The following is a 16,747-nucleotide window of genomic DNA, read 5'->3' on the forward strand; positions in this document are numbered from 1 at the left end:
GGGGAATGAGGAGGGATCTTCTTCAGTGGTCCATACATCTTACATGTTCAGTCACCCAAGAAGGAGCAGGGGAGGTTCAGACCCCACCTTTGGTTTTGTGACAGCTATTTGAGCTGGTTCCCTGCATTCCGGCCTTTCCTTCCTTCTGAATTTCAGGGCACAGACTGGTTCTAACAGAGTGGTGTGCAGATTCTTAAGCTATGAAGCTCCAGGAGTGAAATTCTACCGTCCACCATTGTGCAGACATTCAGGCATTCTGTTGTCCTCCAGCTGTTCCTAAAATGTTGCCATTCCCAATTAGCAACCTCAGATGACTTAGCAAGGTTCCACCAGAGAAAACAGACATTGTATGGAAACCCAGAGTGCATACCTTGCAAGCCCTGACTGTATATGTTTAGTAATTTCCTTAGCAAGTTTTGATTGAGTTAAAAAATTTGATATTGTTATCAACTTATTTAAAAATACAAGATTTTTTCTATGGAGTAATATATTTTATAACCATCATCTTCAAATGAATATTCAAGAGTAACTTTGAAGAATGTTCTAACAGACTCTCCTTCCAAGGGTATTTAAAATTTTTCTACTTAAAGAAATAGACACACACTTGCACATGTGCCTTCTAGAATACAAATGTGTCAAGTAGTATACTTTCTTCAAATTGAACTTTTACAAACTGTGGAGCAAAATGAAAAAAGGGGTGAGAGTCCTTTAAAAAGGTGGTGCTTTGACTGGTGAGCCTAGGACACACCCTTGCCCAGGTGTGTTCTCATTCTAGTGAGAGCGTTGCTGCCCAAGGCTCAGCATGCTATTTCCAGACAGTAAAGATTAGGCTAGTAGTGTTCTGCATTTTAAGCAAACTCCAAAGGGAAATAGTATTTATTAAAACACATACAAAATTGTCAAAATAAATTTCTTGTGGCCTGCTGCATAGGTGCAGTTAAGACTTAATAGTTTGTATCCCAAAACAGAAAAAAATATCTACCACATATTCTCTCTCTCTCTCTCTCTCTCTCTCTCTCTCTCTCTCTCTCTCTCTCTCTCTCTCTCTCTCACGCGCGCGCACACACACACACACACACACACACACACACACACTCACTCACTCAAACTGGGAGACGGGGGAGATCTGCTTAACAGTGAAGTCTAAGCCAAGCAAGCCAAAGAAGGCACTGATTTCCAGGGTTGCCCTGATGTGGCCATGAAACCCTAACAAAATATACTGGGCATCTGTAGAGAGAGTTTACCACGATAGAGCCATCTCAGGATAAAGCTGGGTGTAGCACATACACACACTCTATGTTATCTATGTTATAGATAACACATTTTTAAGTTAAAAGGGAAGTAATAATGACACATTATGTTGTTCATCTCAGTTAGTCATTCCAGTATGTCTTTAAAAAGAGGACTACACTTTGTCCTTTGATTCCTGGAATATGTGGAGGAAATATGTAGCTCAGTTTCACTGACTTGGCCAATGAAATACTAGCATTGGGAGGAGCTTTTTTGTTGTTTTTTGTTTTTGTTTTTGTTTTGTCACTTTGCACATATCCTTAAATGATGGTAAAGCATTGAATCCAAAGTAACAATTAATTTTTACTAAATTAGGTGAATTTGCAGCTATAGAATCTTTGAATAATTCAGAAAGACTCTAGAAAACTCAAGATTGTGGAGTCTTTCTATGTCATTAATAGCAGTAAATGTCAGTTAATGGGGTTGAGGACACCTGCTTCTAATTTAAGCTCTATGTCAAGAATGTTATCTGTGTAAGATGTAAGAATTAGGTGTGGTTTACAAGTTTCCTTTAGTTAAACTAAACTGCTAACTAAATACCTGACCTCAGATACCAGTTACTGAATAGTACTGAATACTGAGGTGTGTGGCACCAGTGGATAGCATAAGTTGTTTGAGTTGAGTATTTTAAATTGATGGATTATTTGGTAAAACCATTTAAAACTGAAAGCTTTCTATATTGTTACCACAAAAAAAAAAATCAGATATATACCTTCAGGATGTTCAACCATTTTGCAGACTCTAGTTGCACTTGGCTTATACCCTATATAGCTGTGTGTGTGTGCGTGCGTGCGTGCGTGCGTGCGTGCGTGCGTGCGTGCTTGCTTGCTTGCTTGCTTGCTTGCTTGCTTGCTCTCCTACATGCCAGGGGTGGGCTTTCAGATCTTTAATAGGATTTCTTCCTTATAATGGTAGATTATCATTCAGGGACCTCTCCCGGCCGTGTAATCCAGTGTGTTAAAGCCTATCAATTATGTCCTGAATTCTGCATGATAAGAAGATATTTAGGTCAACTCTGCTGTCAAAAATAAGTCAATGCATGTGGCTGATGTACTGAGCTGCTGATTTGGAGGTGAAGAAGCCATGCTTTATTGAAAGCAGAGTCCCGAAAGACTCTGTGCCAACCTGGAGCGCCCTCTGCTGGCAAAGCCTTGCCAGGCCACACGCTCGCTGTTGCTTCTTCCTACCCTTAGAATATGGGAGGCAAGAGATGATAATGTGCCAGCGTGAACACAGTGCTGCTGAGTCTGTTCAAAATGTAGAACTTGGATGAGAGCATGAGCTAGCCTTAGGCTTTAGTCTCCTTTTATGCGTACTTTAAAAAGTACTGCAACTATGGTACAGTGTGATCGTAAGTAAGTAGAAATTTACAGGCATAGCTTAATACCCATCGCTAGATTTCAATATCCCTTGTGTATAGAAAGTAAAAATGAAACTTCCAGGTAGATCTTTTATATATTTCCCTTACTCGTTTTTGTTTTAAACATGATTTTGATGTTCCACAATTGAAAATTTTGAAATAATCTATAATTTTTTAAATAAAAGTTTTTAGCATACCAACATGTTAAAGTCATTGCATTATCATACATCTGCTGACTTTCAGTGTTTTTATTATATTTCAATAAAAATTTTAATGTAAATAAGGCTGCTAGTTAGTCAGCAGGACCAGACTGTCCCCCTTGAACATATAGAATCAGCACAAGCTTTTCAGAAGCAGACCCACGACTTGACACAGGCATGGACACGTGCGCTCGGCTGCTGCACTCGACGCGTGCGTGGACACGTGCGCTCGGCTGCTGTTTCTTGTATTACTGGAAGTCATGAAGAATGTCTTGGTGAGTGGAATATGTCGGGAAAGGCCAGAGCCAGTGAGTAAAGAGCAGCATTTTGAGAAGACGAGTTCCATGATGCTCTTGAAGCCAGCGATAAGTGTACTTGCAGGAGCCATTCAGTCGTGTGATGAAGCCTTGTCACAGTGTGCATTGTCCTACACATCAGGAGAGAAGTGCGGCCTAGCTTGTGCTCGTCATGAGGCCCGCTTGGAGGCCTTTCGTCTCCTGATTTTATTTCTCCTTTGTTTGGTACCCAATACTTATTATACTGGTATGTTTTTGTTTCTATCTACAACATGCAATGCTCATGTCTTCTTGTGTGTGTGTTTACACCAGTGGGTGCACACATGGAGGACAGAGGCGATGCTCATGTCTTCTTGTGTGTGTGTGTTTACACCAGTGGGTGCACACATGGAGGACAGAGGCAGTGCTCATGTCTTCTTGTGTGTGTGTTTACACCAGTGGGTGCACACATGGAGGACAGAGGCGATGCTCATGTCTTCTTGTGTGTGTGTTTACACCAGTGGGTGCACACATGGAGGACAGAGGTGATGCTCAGTGTTGCTCCTCATCACTTCTCTTCCTTTGTATTTTGAGGCACATTTTCTCACTCAGCCCAGAGCACACTGATTCTACTTCCCTGCTGGCCAACAAGTCCAAGATTCTCCTGCCTCTCCCTTCCCAGCAGGGAGATTTTAAAAGTATGCTGACACATCCAGCTCTTACATGGCTGCCAGAGATTGAGCTCAGGGCCTCACTGACGCTGTGAGCACTTTACCAGCTGAGTACTCTCCCCAAGGCACCCCCCTTTTCTTTTTAAAATGTAAATAATCAAGGAAAAGGCATTTTGTGTAACAAAGCCAAGATAAAAATCTTAAATTCTGAATGAAGAATAGTTAAATTTTATTTGTAGATAAGAACATGGGTTATGAATTATTGTTTGGTAGTAGACCTGAATGTATCACATAAATATGGAGTTTGATATTTTAACTTAAGGTACATATACTATAATACTAAGCATTGTCACACTGATACCTATTTAGAGAGCTTTTAAAGCACAGATTATTGAGTCAATAGACAATAATGGCCCGAAGAAGCCCTTCTTATTTCGCAGATCACTGGGGCGGCAACAATAATAGTCAGCTACATTGTCAGCGTGGCCAGCTGCATGGCTTCAGACAATTGAGACTTAGTAGTTCATATCCCAAAATGAGTAAGTGAACAAACTTCAGGTGGCAAAAGGCTACCTCATTGTATCATTTTTTTGAATTGATAACTTCAAGAAACAAGACAAAAATCTTCTGCTAATAGTTTAGGTCCCATCATAGGAAGTTACTGATGTAAAATTCAGGGATTTGAGGTGGGCATCTTTCATTTATTTAAATGCAAATGCAAATATTAAAAATTACTTTTTCATCGGGCATTGGTGGCTCACGCCTTTAATCCCAAGCACTCGGGAGGCAGAGGCAGGCGGATCTCTGTGAGTGCGAGACCAGCCTGGTCTTCAAGAGCTAGTTCCAGGACAGCCTCCAAAGCCACAGGGAAACCCTGTCTCGAAAAACCAAAAAAAAAAAAAAATTACTTTTTGCTTCCTTAATACTGGACTAAACATGGTAGTACACACTGGTTTCTTTCAAAGATACTGAAATGGAATCCAGCTAGGTTCATGGCAGTTCTTCATCCATGTTCTACTAAGTCTGAATGCAGAGACGATAGTCCAAAAAGAGCTAGAAACAAGATACTAACAGTTACAATTTCCTCCTTAACATCTTCTTAAAGATAAACTCGTGTTCATGAAATCTCAAATGAATTAGCTATTTGATCAGGGGCTTATCTTTTGCAAATTGCACTTTTTTCATGGGGAAAACATAGGGCAAGTTAAAATATATAGTTTCTTTCGGGGGGGGGGGGCTGTAAATTGGCTCTTTGTAATTTTGTGATTTTGAAATACTTCCATGTAAGGAACGCGAACACATGAATCTTAGTGGATTAATAAGTGCACCATAGCATTTCAATTCTTCTAATCTAGGGATGGTGTAGTTACTAGTAGCAGTTACTTCTACTTCAGAGCTGTGTTTCATGCAGCGCTTTAAAAAAATGGATAGAACCTAAGGCTTTGTAACATACTGGTTTGCTCCAGTTTGCTGTGCACATTGATTTCTTAGGAACTTAGTCTGTGCAGGTACTGTTAACTTTGAGATGGATGGGAGTGGCACTGTTCTACAGAGATAAGGTCCGATTCTCATTCATCCATGTGTTCATTAAAAAAAAACAAAAAACAAAAAAACAAAAAAAAAACTGACTGATCTTTTCTTGATTAAGCAGGAGAACACCGTATTTACCCTTTATTGTTGGTATAAACCATTATTTTACTGAGAACCATTAGCTATTTAAAACTTGGTACATAAATTAAAGAGGAGCTAAATGGATTTGTGATCGTTGCCATTAGTAGCATTTTAGATTATACAGGCAATTATTGTGTTCATTATCCTAGAACAGCCCCTTTGCAGAACCATTGTGGTTGTCTTAGGCATTATGCACAAATTTTCCCTTGGAGATTAAAATTTCCAGTAGCGTACTTAATTTTGTTATCACAGTTGTTTCAAATAAAACAAATATTATGACAAGTAGAAGAAAATTTGCTTTACTAATATAAAAACTTACAGTAAATGTTGGAAATTACTTCCTAGAGTATTTAGTTTACCTTTTCTCATAGAGTCATAATTGTTTCAAATGATTAATAATGTATCTTAAGGATAAAAAGGTTTTTCAATCATAGCAGAAGGTCTGGCTTGTTCAGATGTTTAGGAAATTCTTTAATAATGTGGGAAATACACATCAAAGCTGAAGGTGACACTTTATAGAATCTGTGATTTTGTAGTTAACTTGTTTTTCTTTGAAGTACTTCTGTGATTTCATCTTAGTCTCTAAATGGAGAAACTTTTAAAGTTTTCAGAGAAATTAAATATAAAAAGATTGCTAATTGAAAATGTTTGTTTTTAAAAACAAACTAGTAATGAAAACTGCCCTTTCTTAGAATTAACCAAACTCAGGGTTGCCATTCCAGTTCAGGAAGGGCAGGAAAGGCACCCTGAAAGACCATGAGGACAAACGTCATGTTATCTGGGGGCAGGTGGCATCTTACCCTTCTGTGTCTGTCATCACTAACACCTTCTCTCTGGAAGGGAGCAGGAGAAGGGAGCATTTGATTGCCTTCAAAATTGATATCCACTGGTCGGCAATCAACTATATCTGTCTTGGTCAATTAGAAAGTTATTAATGCCTTGAATTATGTGCATATCCTGTGCATGGGCTGCTTTTAGTGTTTGCATGCTTGATGTGGCATTTTTTCAAAGGAAACTTTGTATTCATTTCTTGGAGGTTGTGTAAGCTTTTGGTCTTTGACTGCTATGATGCAGGGAAGAGTGTAAGAGGTAGTGGTTATGCATTTTGCAAGACAGTAATTCTTTATTTTATTACAAAAAAAAAAGGCCAACTCTGGAAGGCCAGATTAAATCATTCCTTTCACTTTTTAATGGGATTTGGATGAATAGAGTAAAATATGCACTTTGCATTCATTGATAGCATCTTTAGGTTGAGGTAATTGAGTCTTTTTTCCCTGACTGAATGAATAATGACTTCATCTGATCCTCAGTGAGGCCTGAAACTTAGACCGCCTTTGTCACAGCAGAGAGATCTGGGCTTTGAAACATGCTCTACTTCCCTGGCTTAATTTTTCTTCATTTTAATCCAAAACCCTATTTTTCTCAATAATTCAAGCATAAACTACGTAGTAGTGAAGTAGCGGAAACCGCCTGGTATTTGTCCTCCTTGTGCTGCTTTTTAAATGGAGCTGATAAATCAGCCACTGGGGTCTGAGCTGCCTCATTCTCGGGGGAGGGGGGGGTAGCGCTGGGGACTTGTCAGGACTCTTGAATGCCATTCCTTTTACAGTGCTCAGTCTCTAGGGAAGTGGTCACCTCTCTGTTGCTGTGCAAGACCTAAAGATGGGAAGGCTCCAATGGGCTTGGGGGTTCCCACATGACTTCCTGGGCTCTAAGGCAGTACATGCATTGCTGAGAACTGGAGCCCAGGCATGTAGAGCTGACAGTCCATGGAGCTTCTGCTGAAATGAACTGCAGTGTGTAGAGGAGCCTCTGTGCCACCAGAAGTGAGGAGACACCTGCATGAATCTGGCATGTTAGCATTGTTTGAAATGTCCTTGATGAGGAGCCTCCCATGGTCATGGCGGGACAGGGAGCCCAAGTGAGTGCATGCTGCAGATATGCGAGGCATGCCCACAAGGGCAGAGAGGAGCCCCCTGCAGCCCTGCAGCCCTGCAGCCCTGCAGCCCTGGGGCATCTGTGTACTTCAGGTTGTTCTGTTGTTTGCCGGTTGTTCTCCTGGGTCCTGAGCAATGCCCCTTTTTTTCTGTAGTGTTTACCAACGTAGTTCAAACATAAACCTGGACAGAGAAAGACACTGCATTTGCATACTCCTCTTTCATAAGGCATATAGCATTCATTTTGTTTTTCTTAGGAGACTCTTTCTTTCAGGTAAAAAGGAATCCTCATAATTAACTCATTTTCATAACTTTAGAGTCTAGCACAAGGTGTAGGAGGCATGTAATTACTTGCTTAATTAGTTTTCTTTACAATTGCACTTAATGAACTTTTGAGATACTTGGTTTGTTTCTTTCTAGCAATGGCTTCTTATGGCCTCATGAGTTTGTGGCAAATATTAATCAAAACTAGATTTAAACTAAATTATGAACTGTAGGAAAAGCTAATTTTCCAAGGCACTATAAAATAAACCATATTAGCTAATTAAGTCTCCAACTTTTACATTTAAAAGCTAGAGTTTTATTTAGCTTTCTTTTCTAGTTAAGATCTTGGCAATCTACAATCCACACTCCCAGAGAAGCTAGTAAACAAGGAGGACCCTAAGAGAGACATACATGGTCCCCTGGAGAAGGGGAAAGGGTCACCATCCCCTGAGCAAATTGGGAGCACGGGAAGGGGGGGAGGGAGCTAGGAGAATGAGAAGGGGAGAAGAGGAGGGATGCAGAGGACATGAGGGAGCAGAAAGGTTGAGTCAGAGGAAGAAAAGAAGATAACAAGAATGGAGATATCATAATAGAGGGAGACATTTTAGGTTTACAGAGAAATCAGGCACTAGGGAAATGTCTGGAGATCTACAAAGATGACACCAGCTAACAATCTAAGCAACAGAGGAGAGGCTACCTTAAATGCCCTCCCCGGATAATGAGATTGATGACACCCGATAGCCCTCATCCAGTAGCTGGTGGAAATAGAAGCAGACACCCACAACTAATCACTGAACTGAACTGGAATCCAGATGCAGAGAAGGACGAGTGAAGAGCAAAGGGGTCCAGACCAGGCTGGTGAAACCCACAGAAACAGCTGACCTGAACATCAGGGAACTCTTGCTCCCCAGACTGATAGCTGGGATACCAGCATGGGAGTGATCCACACCCCAGGAACATGGGTTTCAGTGAGCAAACCTCGGAAATCTATGGGACCTGCTGTAGTAGATCAGTACTTATCCCTAGCATAGGTGTGGACTTTGGGAGCCCATTCCACATAGAGGAATACTCCCTGAGCCAAGACACACGGGGGTGGGCCTAGGCCCTATCCCAAAGGATATGATAGACTCTGATGACACCATATGGAAGGCCTCACCATCCAGGGGGAGCAGAAAGGATATGTGATAGGTAGGGTTTTAGTTGGGGGCAGGGTGATGGTAGGGGAGGATGGGAGGGAGAAGGGAACTGGGGTTGTCATGTAAAACAATCTTGTTTCTAATCCAAAAAAATAAAAATCTGCAAAAAAGTAATAAAAGATTAAAAAAAAGATCTTGGCAATCATATTCTCTTTTCCTCTCCCTTTTTCTCTTTATATTTCTTTCCTCTCATTTCTTCTCTCCCTCTCTGGACCATGCCACCCCACTCCCTCTCCCATTTTCTTTTCTTTTTTAAAAAGCTGAGCCTGATTCAGGGGATGTTGAGGCAGACAGAGAGCTGTTTAGCCTGGTAGCACTTGTCTTCTATTCACACTGCCTGAGTCAGGGGCAACCAGGTCAGTTTTACACACTGTGACCAGGCCACATTAGGCAGAGGCTGTGACCTCACCCAGTATTGTGTGTGTACCCCAGTAACCTAACCCCTCCAGCTACCTTTACTCTATGGATAGTTCCATGTCATAGAAGAGTTTGGTGCGGGTCCAGATCAATGGCTTATGCCTATTTACTGGAGAGGTAGAGGCGGAAGATCAATGTGAGTTAGAGGCCATCTTGGTCTGTATAGGGAGTTCCAGGTCAACCAGGACTATAGAGCAAGGTCCTCTCAAACAGTAATTTTTTTTTTTTTTTTTTTTGTCAGGCTAGTCCTCAAAGTCATGCAGGTTATCTGAAGAGTAGCTGATGGAAAGGTGAATGTAGGGTAGTGCAGACGGCACGCCTGCTGGATTTACAGAGTTGCGCTGCAGGACGCTGCACACAATGTCACGTTCTTCCGGTGTCCTGTCAGGGAGCTTTTGATGGCTACTCATTCTACAATAACAAAATGGAGGCCCACTGGCCCAGATTATACACTCAGGAGATAGAGTCCCTGTCTGAGTGACAGGTTCCAGTATCCTCAGCTTCCACGTGCCTTCACTCCCCTGTCGTACTGTAGCTTCTCTGTATTAACCAGCATCTCAAGGAGCATGCCTCCCCTGTGCACACCCCCTGCTGCACTTGGTCTTTATGGGTGATGTAAGGAGAAGCTATCCACAGAAATCTCCAGAGCTCGAAATTGGTGTGGCGCATTTCAGAAGAGCCACATTTGCATTACTTTTAGGGCCGGCCAGGACTGTTTGGGTATCAGTGTTCCCTGTTTCCAAAATCAAGGAATAATGAACTACTTTCTTGGGTGTAGTTTTCCTTATATTTATGTGCTCAGCTTGTAATCAGTCTACAGGGTGAATTTCAGTATAGTTTGTCATTTTGCAGCAATCAGAAGTGTGGGACTTGCTTTAGTCAAGCAGGTTCTGATCCTAAAATGAGCTCCATGCCTGGCCTTTCTTTGTAAGTTCTTTCAGAGACCTTCAGTAAGGTGGATAACACACACTGTCCTATACTTGGAGACTCTGGAACTAAGTGGAGGTGTGCAGAGACATTTGAGAGTGACAACACGGGTGCCTGTCCGATCTGGCATGCCACAGAAAATGGACCGTTTCTGCTCACAGAGTAGCTTTGATGTAGTGCTGGGCATGGAGAAGGCTACCCATGCCCTGCTTTTGAAACTCTTGATCTTGTCATTATCATTGGAATCATCCTGTCACCCACACAGCAGACCTGACTGTGCTGGTCGAGTTGTCTGCTCTGTCTACTGTTCTACCAGCAGATTCTCCCTGAGAATGCATTACAGGTTACAGTACATTTCCAAAAATTCTGCCTAAATCTATGAGAGGCTTGTCAAGAGAAAATTAAATATTTTGTTTTGCATTATTATAAAGACTATTGAAATCTTCCATTTTCTCAAGTCATCATTTTCATGTATTCTGATCAGGATACAAGGGATGGGGCAGCTTGAGCCATGTATTAATGCTATGGTTTTTTTTGTTTCTGTTTTTGTTTTTTTTCAGGTTGGTTTGCTGGACCTTGAACTCAATCAGCTGACAAAGGCGTTATTTCTGGCTTTAGTTGTTCTTTCTATTGTTATGGTAACCTTACAGGGATTTGCAGGTCCATGGTACCGGAATCTTTTTCGGTTCCTCCTTCTCTTTTCCTACATCATTCCCATAAGGTAGGTTTAAAATTAAAAGAAGACATAATGTATGATTTTGCTGAAAGAAGTTATCTAGTCAAAGCTGTAGAGAAAGGGGCCAGGAACCCAGTGGATGTAGCGGTCATCTGTAGAAGTGCAGTTTGGGGGCATGAGTAGCTTTGCTCGAGTACTTTAGAGAGAGCCACTTTTCCTGCTTTTAGTAATGCTGTCTGTCTTCAAGTTGAAAGACACCTTTTGTTCAAACATAAATATGAATCTAAGGAGGGAATTTTTTACAAATTGCTGGTTGCTATTTTATGCCCAGTGCTCTAGGGTCTGTGTGCATTGTTGACATTTAAAGTTACCTGTATTTAAAAGCCACACCTAGTGGTGTGTGCCTGTAATCCTTAGCTGGAGTCAGGATGCCAAGGCCTGACTGCATAGCAAGATGCTGTTTCAAAAACCAAGTAAACAGATCCCTGCTATTTAAAGGAGGTTCTGACCAATTCTTTAAATAGATAAAGTGCTGACTAAGGCACTCTTTGAAAGGAACTGTTTTTCAAAATGATAAGCAGTATAATGACATTGGTATGTAAACAGTTAATATTCAGTACCTATTTAAAGACTCATTTGTAATATTAACAGTCACAAAAAATATCTTATCTTTAAAAAGAAACCCTAAGTGTGTTTATGTGTATATGCTTACTCACACAAAAAGACTGAGGATTTTCATGTGAATAAAACTTGAGCTGTGAATCTCGACTAACCATCATTTGTAATGTCAGTGAAGGTGACAATGTCACAGGCAATAAGGCTCTTGTATTCCACTGCCATTGCAATCCTGATTGACTGCTCATGCAGACATTCCTCACTTTCTGACACAGCCTCAAAGCCAGCAAGCTCTGTAACTTTTGGCCTTGGGAAGCACAAGCATGTACTAGAATATCGTTGTTGTCAAGCAAATTCTGTCTCCAAGCCTTGCCTGATACATAGACCAAACTTGCCTTCACCTCTCCAAGATTAACCTGTGGCTGTTTACATATTAAGCTCCTTACACCTAGCTGTGCTGTCTACCCAGGTACCCATAGGTTAGTCCCTTGTAATTGATACGTCACCTAAGTACACCACTCAGGCCTTACTTAGAAAGGTCCCACCACGCAGTCACAGGTGCTTGCTGTCCTGTGAGTGACAGCAGTTCTGTGTGGGTCTGTGCTGATGCCTGTCTATTTTGTTGACACACCTCTCTTCCAGTAAGCTCTATAAGGGCTAAAGACTGTTTTTACAACCAGCTTTGTATCCAGTGCCAGAGCTGGGTGACACAGTGTGCAACAAGGGCTCCTGGACATGCCCGATTTGGGAATTTACTTATGTATAAAGTGCAGATACCATGTATTCTCATATTGAATGCTATAAGTGAGCTCAAGGATAGGTCCTTGTCCCCAAAGTCCTACTAGGTAGTGCAAGAAACTAACAAGAGTGTAAATGTGATGTCACCTGTCTGTTTTAACAGTTATGACAGAATTTATTCACATGTGCAAATCCTTCCAGTATTTCTTAGTTAGTGCCCTTTCAACCAATGGCTTGCATTGATTCCAGCCTCAGTACCATCCTCCTCCTCCTCCTCCTCCTCCTCCTCCTCCTCCTCCTCCTCCTCCTCCTCCGTCATCCACCTCCTTCTCCGCCGTCCACCGCCATACCCTGCCTAGGGTCCTTCTTCCCACTGTCTGTTTCCCCTCCATTCTATGTATACTTGGATCTCCCATTGCACATTGTTACCCACTGTAACTAGACATCAGCCAAAGAGAAAACACACTTGTTCAGGTTAAAAAGAAGGGTGTGTTACTGCTCAGGAACTCTGGCTTAGGCCAGCTATACTATAGAGCCCAGTTCTGGAAGGAAGAGCTAATCCTGGACGAGGCTACACAGGTCCCAGACAGAGGCTAAAGCTGCACCCACTTTAAGGGAATAGAATGGCAGGCTTTTTTCTATAGGAAAAATGATACCAACTTCCAGACTCCTTGGTAGGCACTTTGAGATATAACCACTTAAGTTATGTTAAACTATACATTTGTTTTTATCTGAGCTTAATGGCAAAACATCTTAGGGCTTCTTCTGCACTTACCTCCAGATTCTAATCACATTAATTTGTGTTGCTGTTTGCATGATGTGGTCAGTTACAAATGTTCCCTGTGTGATTAGAAGTATTTGTAACTCTAGAGTGAACTGTAAAGATGTCAACAGATGGATGGCTTCCAGTTAAAGGAAATCTCCTAACTTTTTAAGTACATCTCTTACCATGATTGTACTTTTATTAATTTCCACGGTTCATTTGTGTATTTTAGGCTATGCTATTAAAAGTTGGCAGGCGTAGAATTGTGTTTTTTTTTTTTCCTTTGTATCAAATGAAAAATTTCTAGATGTAGTATGTAGCTAGGTATTTTTGTTTTTCAGTCCTTCGTGATCTTTACTCTTTGTGCAGTTAAATGACTTGTCTGCATTTAACACTTGTTTTTACTTTATTTGTCCTACCTCTATTTTTTGTGCCCTTTTGAATTTTTAAAAAGCCCCTTCTATCCATGTAATTCTTTGTATTCTGTTGTGTAGCTTCCCTAGAAGTGTTACCCTGCACATATAAAAAGCCCTATCTTTGCTTTTCTTTAAAATGATTCAAAGACTTTGCAATACTTGAATTCTAGCACCACCTGTCTCATGGTTAAATGTGTCCCAACTAATGCACACACAGTGGCATTCTACTTGTATTTTGCCCGCCTCTTCTATGCATCTGTCTGTTTGTATTCATACTCAAGGCTTGCAGGCAACCTCTGAGGCTTGAACTGCTCTTCTCCATGGCATCCTGGGAGTGGGAGGTTCTAATAGTGAGTCACCCTGCATATCCAGGACAGACAGAAGGGTAGGCTTGGAGCAGTGCCAGTGACATTTACAGATATCCTTAGTGATTACGTTTGAAATAAGATTTGAAAATATTTTTATTATTTATGTCCTTTTCTATTTATAATTAAAACAATGAGAAGCAGCTATGGATGTGACATAGGGCAGCAATCAATGCAGCAGGCTCAGTTGGATAGTACAAATGCACAAAGAAATCAATGTTCTGGCCCCTTCCTGTCCTTTCCTCTTTTCTTATTGCCCATTGTGCTGGTCACTTTGTTGTCAACTTGACACAAACTAGGGTCACATAGGAAAGGGGAACTTCAATTGGGGTCCTGGTTTGAATGATTAAACAAGCTAAGTGAGCTGGTTAGCAGTGTTTGTCTGTGGACTCTGCTGCAGTGCCTACCTCTAAGTTCCTGCTTGAGTTTCTGCCCTGACTTTCTCATTGATGGATTGTGATGTGGACAAGTAAGCTGAATAAACATTTTCTTCTTCAAGTTGCTTTTGGTAACAGTGTTTAATCACAGCAATAAAAAGCCAACCAAGACACTTTCTGACCACCCAGCTGTGCCCTGGTGATGACAAGCACCAAAGAAGACAAAGAAGTGTTCTAGCAGAGGAAGGGAAAGCCTAGGATGCTACTGCCTGCCTGTTTTGCACTACCCACTGCCTGTCTTCTTCATGCTCAGTTGTGCAGAGCACCTGCTCTCCCCTGTTCAATGTGGTGTTTCCCCATCTTTTTGGGGTGATTCTCAAGATTGTCTTTCTTGTGATCTTTCTTTGGGTTGTTTTTTTGTTTTGTTTTGTTTTTTTTTTTCAATCTGTCTGTAATGTGCTGTCATGTTCCATTCAAGACACTTCTGTTTGAGTGGAAGGAAGGCTAAAGGAGCTTTTATTCTCAGTTCTGGAGCACCTCTAGTGGGATTTGGACTGTAATTTACAGACTGTTTTCTTTTATCTCCATCGTTAGGAAAATAACAACATAAAGGTACTTACCCCATTTCTCTTATTCATTTAGTAGAGAAAGCTAGTTGTTTTAACAAAATTATGCCTTAGGAGGATTGTTGGAACTAAAAGTGATTTCTGTTGTTTTTATATTTAAATAATTACATGGATTTATAGTGAAAATGAAAAATAATCTACTAAGAAAATAAATACAGTATCACTACATATAACTATATAAAACCTTTTATGTGTTTAAAACTGGGAAAATGACCCAGCGGGTTAAGTGCTTGCTTCTTAACCATGAGGACTGAGTTGGGTATGGCACTGGACTGTGGAGAAAGGAAGATCCCTCAGTCTCACTGGCCAGCCCTTCTTTCCAAAACCACAAATTCCATGTTCAATGAGAAGCACAGTCTCTGAAAATAAGACTAGAAAGTAATAGAGGAAGACACTCAGTGTTGGTCCTTACCCCACAAGCACACATGCATCACACACATACACACACACACACACAATCCATCCTACCCTTTCACGTGTTAGATATTAATATGAATGTGTACATAGTGCTTCTTTGCACATGCAAATATGCATGTACCAGCATATACTCCTATTTTAGTTTCTGCTTTTAAAAGAAATGATGACAACGCCATGTTGTCTACACTCTTTCATGCTCTGGTTTTTCAGTGAGCATGTTTAGCATGTTGAGCCAGGTGTGCATAGCCTAAGTAGACAGTGTTGTATGTAACCTTACCTCTCCTCAGCTTTCCACAAGCATGCCCACTGCAACACAGCACACTACCTTGTTCTGCACACCTAGACCTGCAGTCATACCAACGCAGCAGCAGGAATGAGAGCTAGAGTGCCAAAAGCACAGGCAGCTTATTTAGAGAATTGCAGTTTATCTTTAATCAAAACGAGCTTGTTTTCCTGTTGCTGAGTTTCCACAGAATTAGGATAACCATTCATTTTAGAGTTTAAATGTGCTTTTGACCTTTTAAATATATGTTATTTTGTAAAATATGCAAATCTAGGAAGTAAAGTGGCTTTTTTTTGTGTCCTAAGAATCAAAAAACTTTAAAATTTATAAAAGTTAAGGATTTTAATATCATTATTAAAAAATAAATGTATTAAAATAATTTTAAAATGAATAATTTTAAGCTACTTGATAAAATTTACACTATCTTTTTTGTTTGTTTTGTGGGGTTTGAGATCATATTTAATTAGAGCATTTCTGTCATCCCAAGATAAGTATTACATGATACAACTTCTGTTTTATGATTGTAAAATGGACATGCCCCTTCAATATGTGCCGGTTTCCTTACATGAAGAAACAGGACTGCTCAGCATGGCAGCGCATGTAGGACCTGAGAGATATCTTGGGTCAGGTTTTCCCTGTTCCACGTATGTTCTCTCCAGATGGTTTAACATTCCCCATGTTCTAATTGATAATTCAAACCCTGACTACTCAGTGCTGAGTCAAAGAGACTTTTGCTTTTCTGCATAAGGCTTCCATGAGCAAGAAAGGCAAAAGTGCTGTAGACAAAGAGATAATTATATCCCTTCTGAGGCGCACTTAGAACCTCTTGTGCAGGCAGTGTCTTTCTTGGAGCACTGAACTGCAAGGGCTGCTTGATGTTGGCAGGAGACAGAGTTTCTCTTTCATTTTGCTTATGTCACCGAGTCAGCACATGTGGGAGACTTCTCAGCAAAATGCCGAGAATGGCAGTGGAGGAGTGTCCCTCTCAATCCATACCCTCCTCTCCACCATAAGCCATCGCCAGAGCTTTTGATCTTTGCCATTCTAACAGGTGGAAGGTCCTTTTGATTTGCATTTCCCTGATGGCTAAGGATATTTATTTTAGCATTTTCATTTTTTCTTTCTTTTTTTTTTTTTTTTTTTTTTTTGGTGTTTCAAGACAGGGTTTCTTTGTGGCTTTGGAGGCTGTCCTGGAACTAGCACTTGTAGACCAGGCTGGTCTCGAACTCACGGAGATCCACCTGCCTCTATTTTAGCATTTTC

General features: G+C 40.9%; 1 protein-coding gene across 8 annotated transcripts in view; it reads left to right on the top strand.

The window, feature by feature from the left end:
* The window catches only part of Atp9b (ATPase phospholipid transporting 9B (putative)), a 189,670-nt gene that overhangs the window by 109,700 nt on the left and 63,223 nt on the right, over positions 1-16,747 (top strand). For all 8 annotated transcript variants that reach the window (XR_004768406.1, XR_003482992.2, XR_003482993.2 and 5 more), the window contains one exon: positions 10,769-10,929. Coding sequence is in view for 5 of the 8 variants with exons in the window: in XM_035440311.1 (XP_035296202.1) it covers positions 10,769-10,929 (161 nt within the window). In the remaining 3 variants the exon portion in view is untranslated. The remainder of the gene's footprint in view (positions 1-10,768; positions 10,930-16,747) is intronic.

The sequence above is a fragment of the Cricetulus griseus genome, chromosome 2, assembly GCF_003668045.3.
Source record: "Cricetulus griseus strain 17A/GY chromosome 2, alternate assembly CriGri-PICRH-1.0, whole genome shotgun sequence".
Classification (NCBI taxonomy): Eukaryota; Metazoa; Chordata; class Mammalia; order Rodentia; family Cricetidae; genus Cricetulus; species Cricetulus griseus.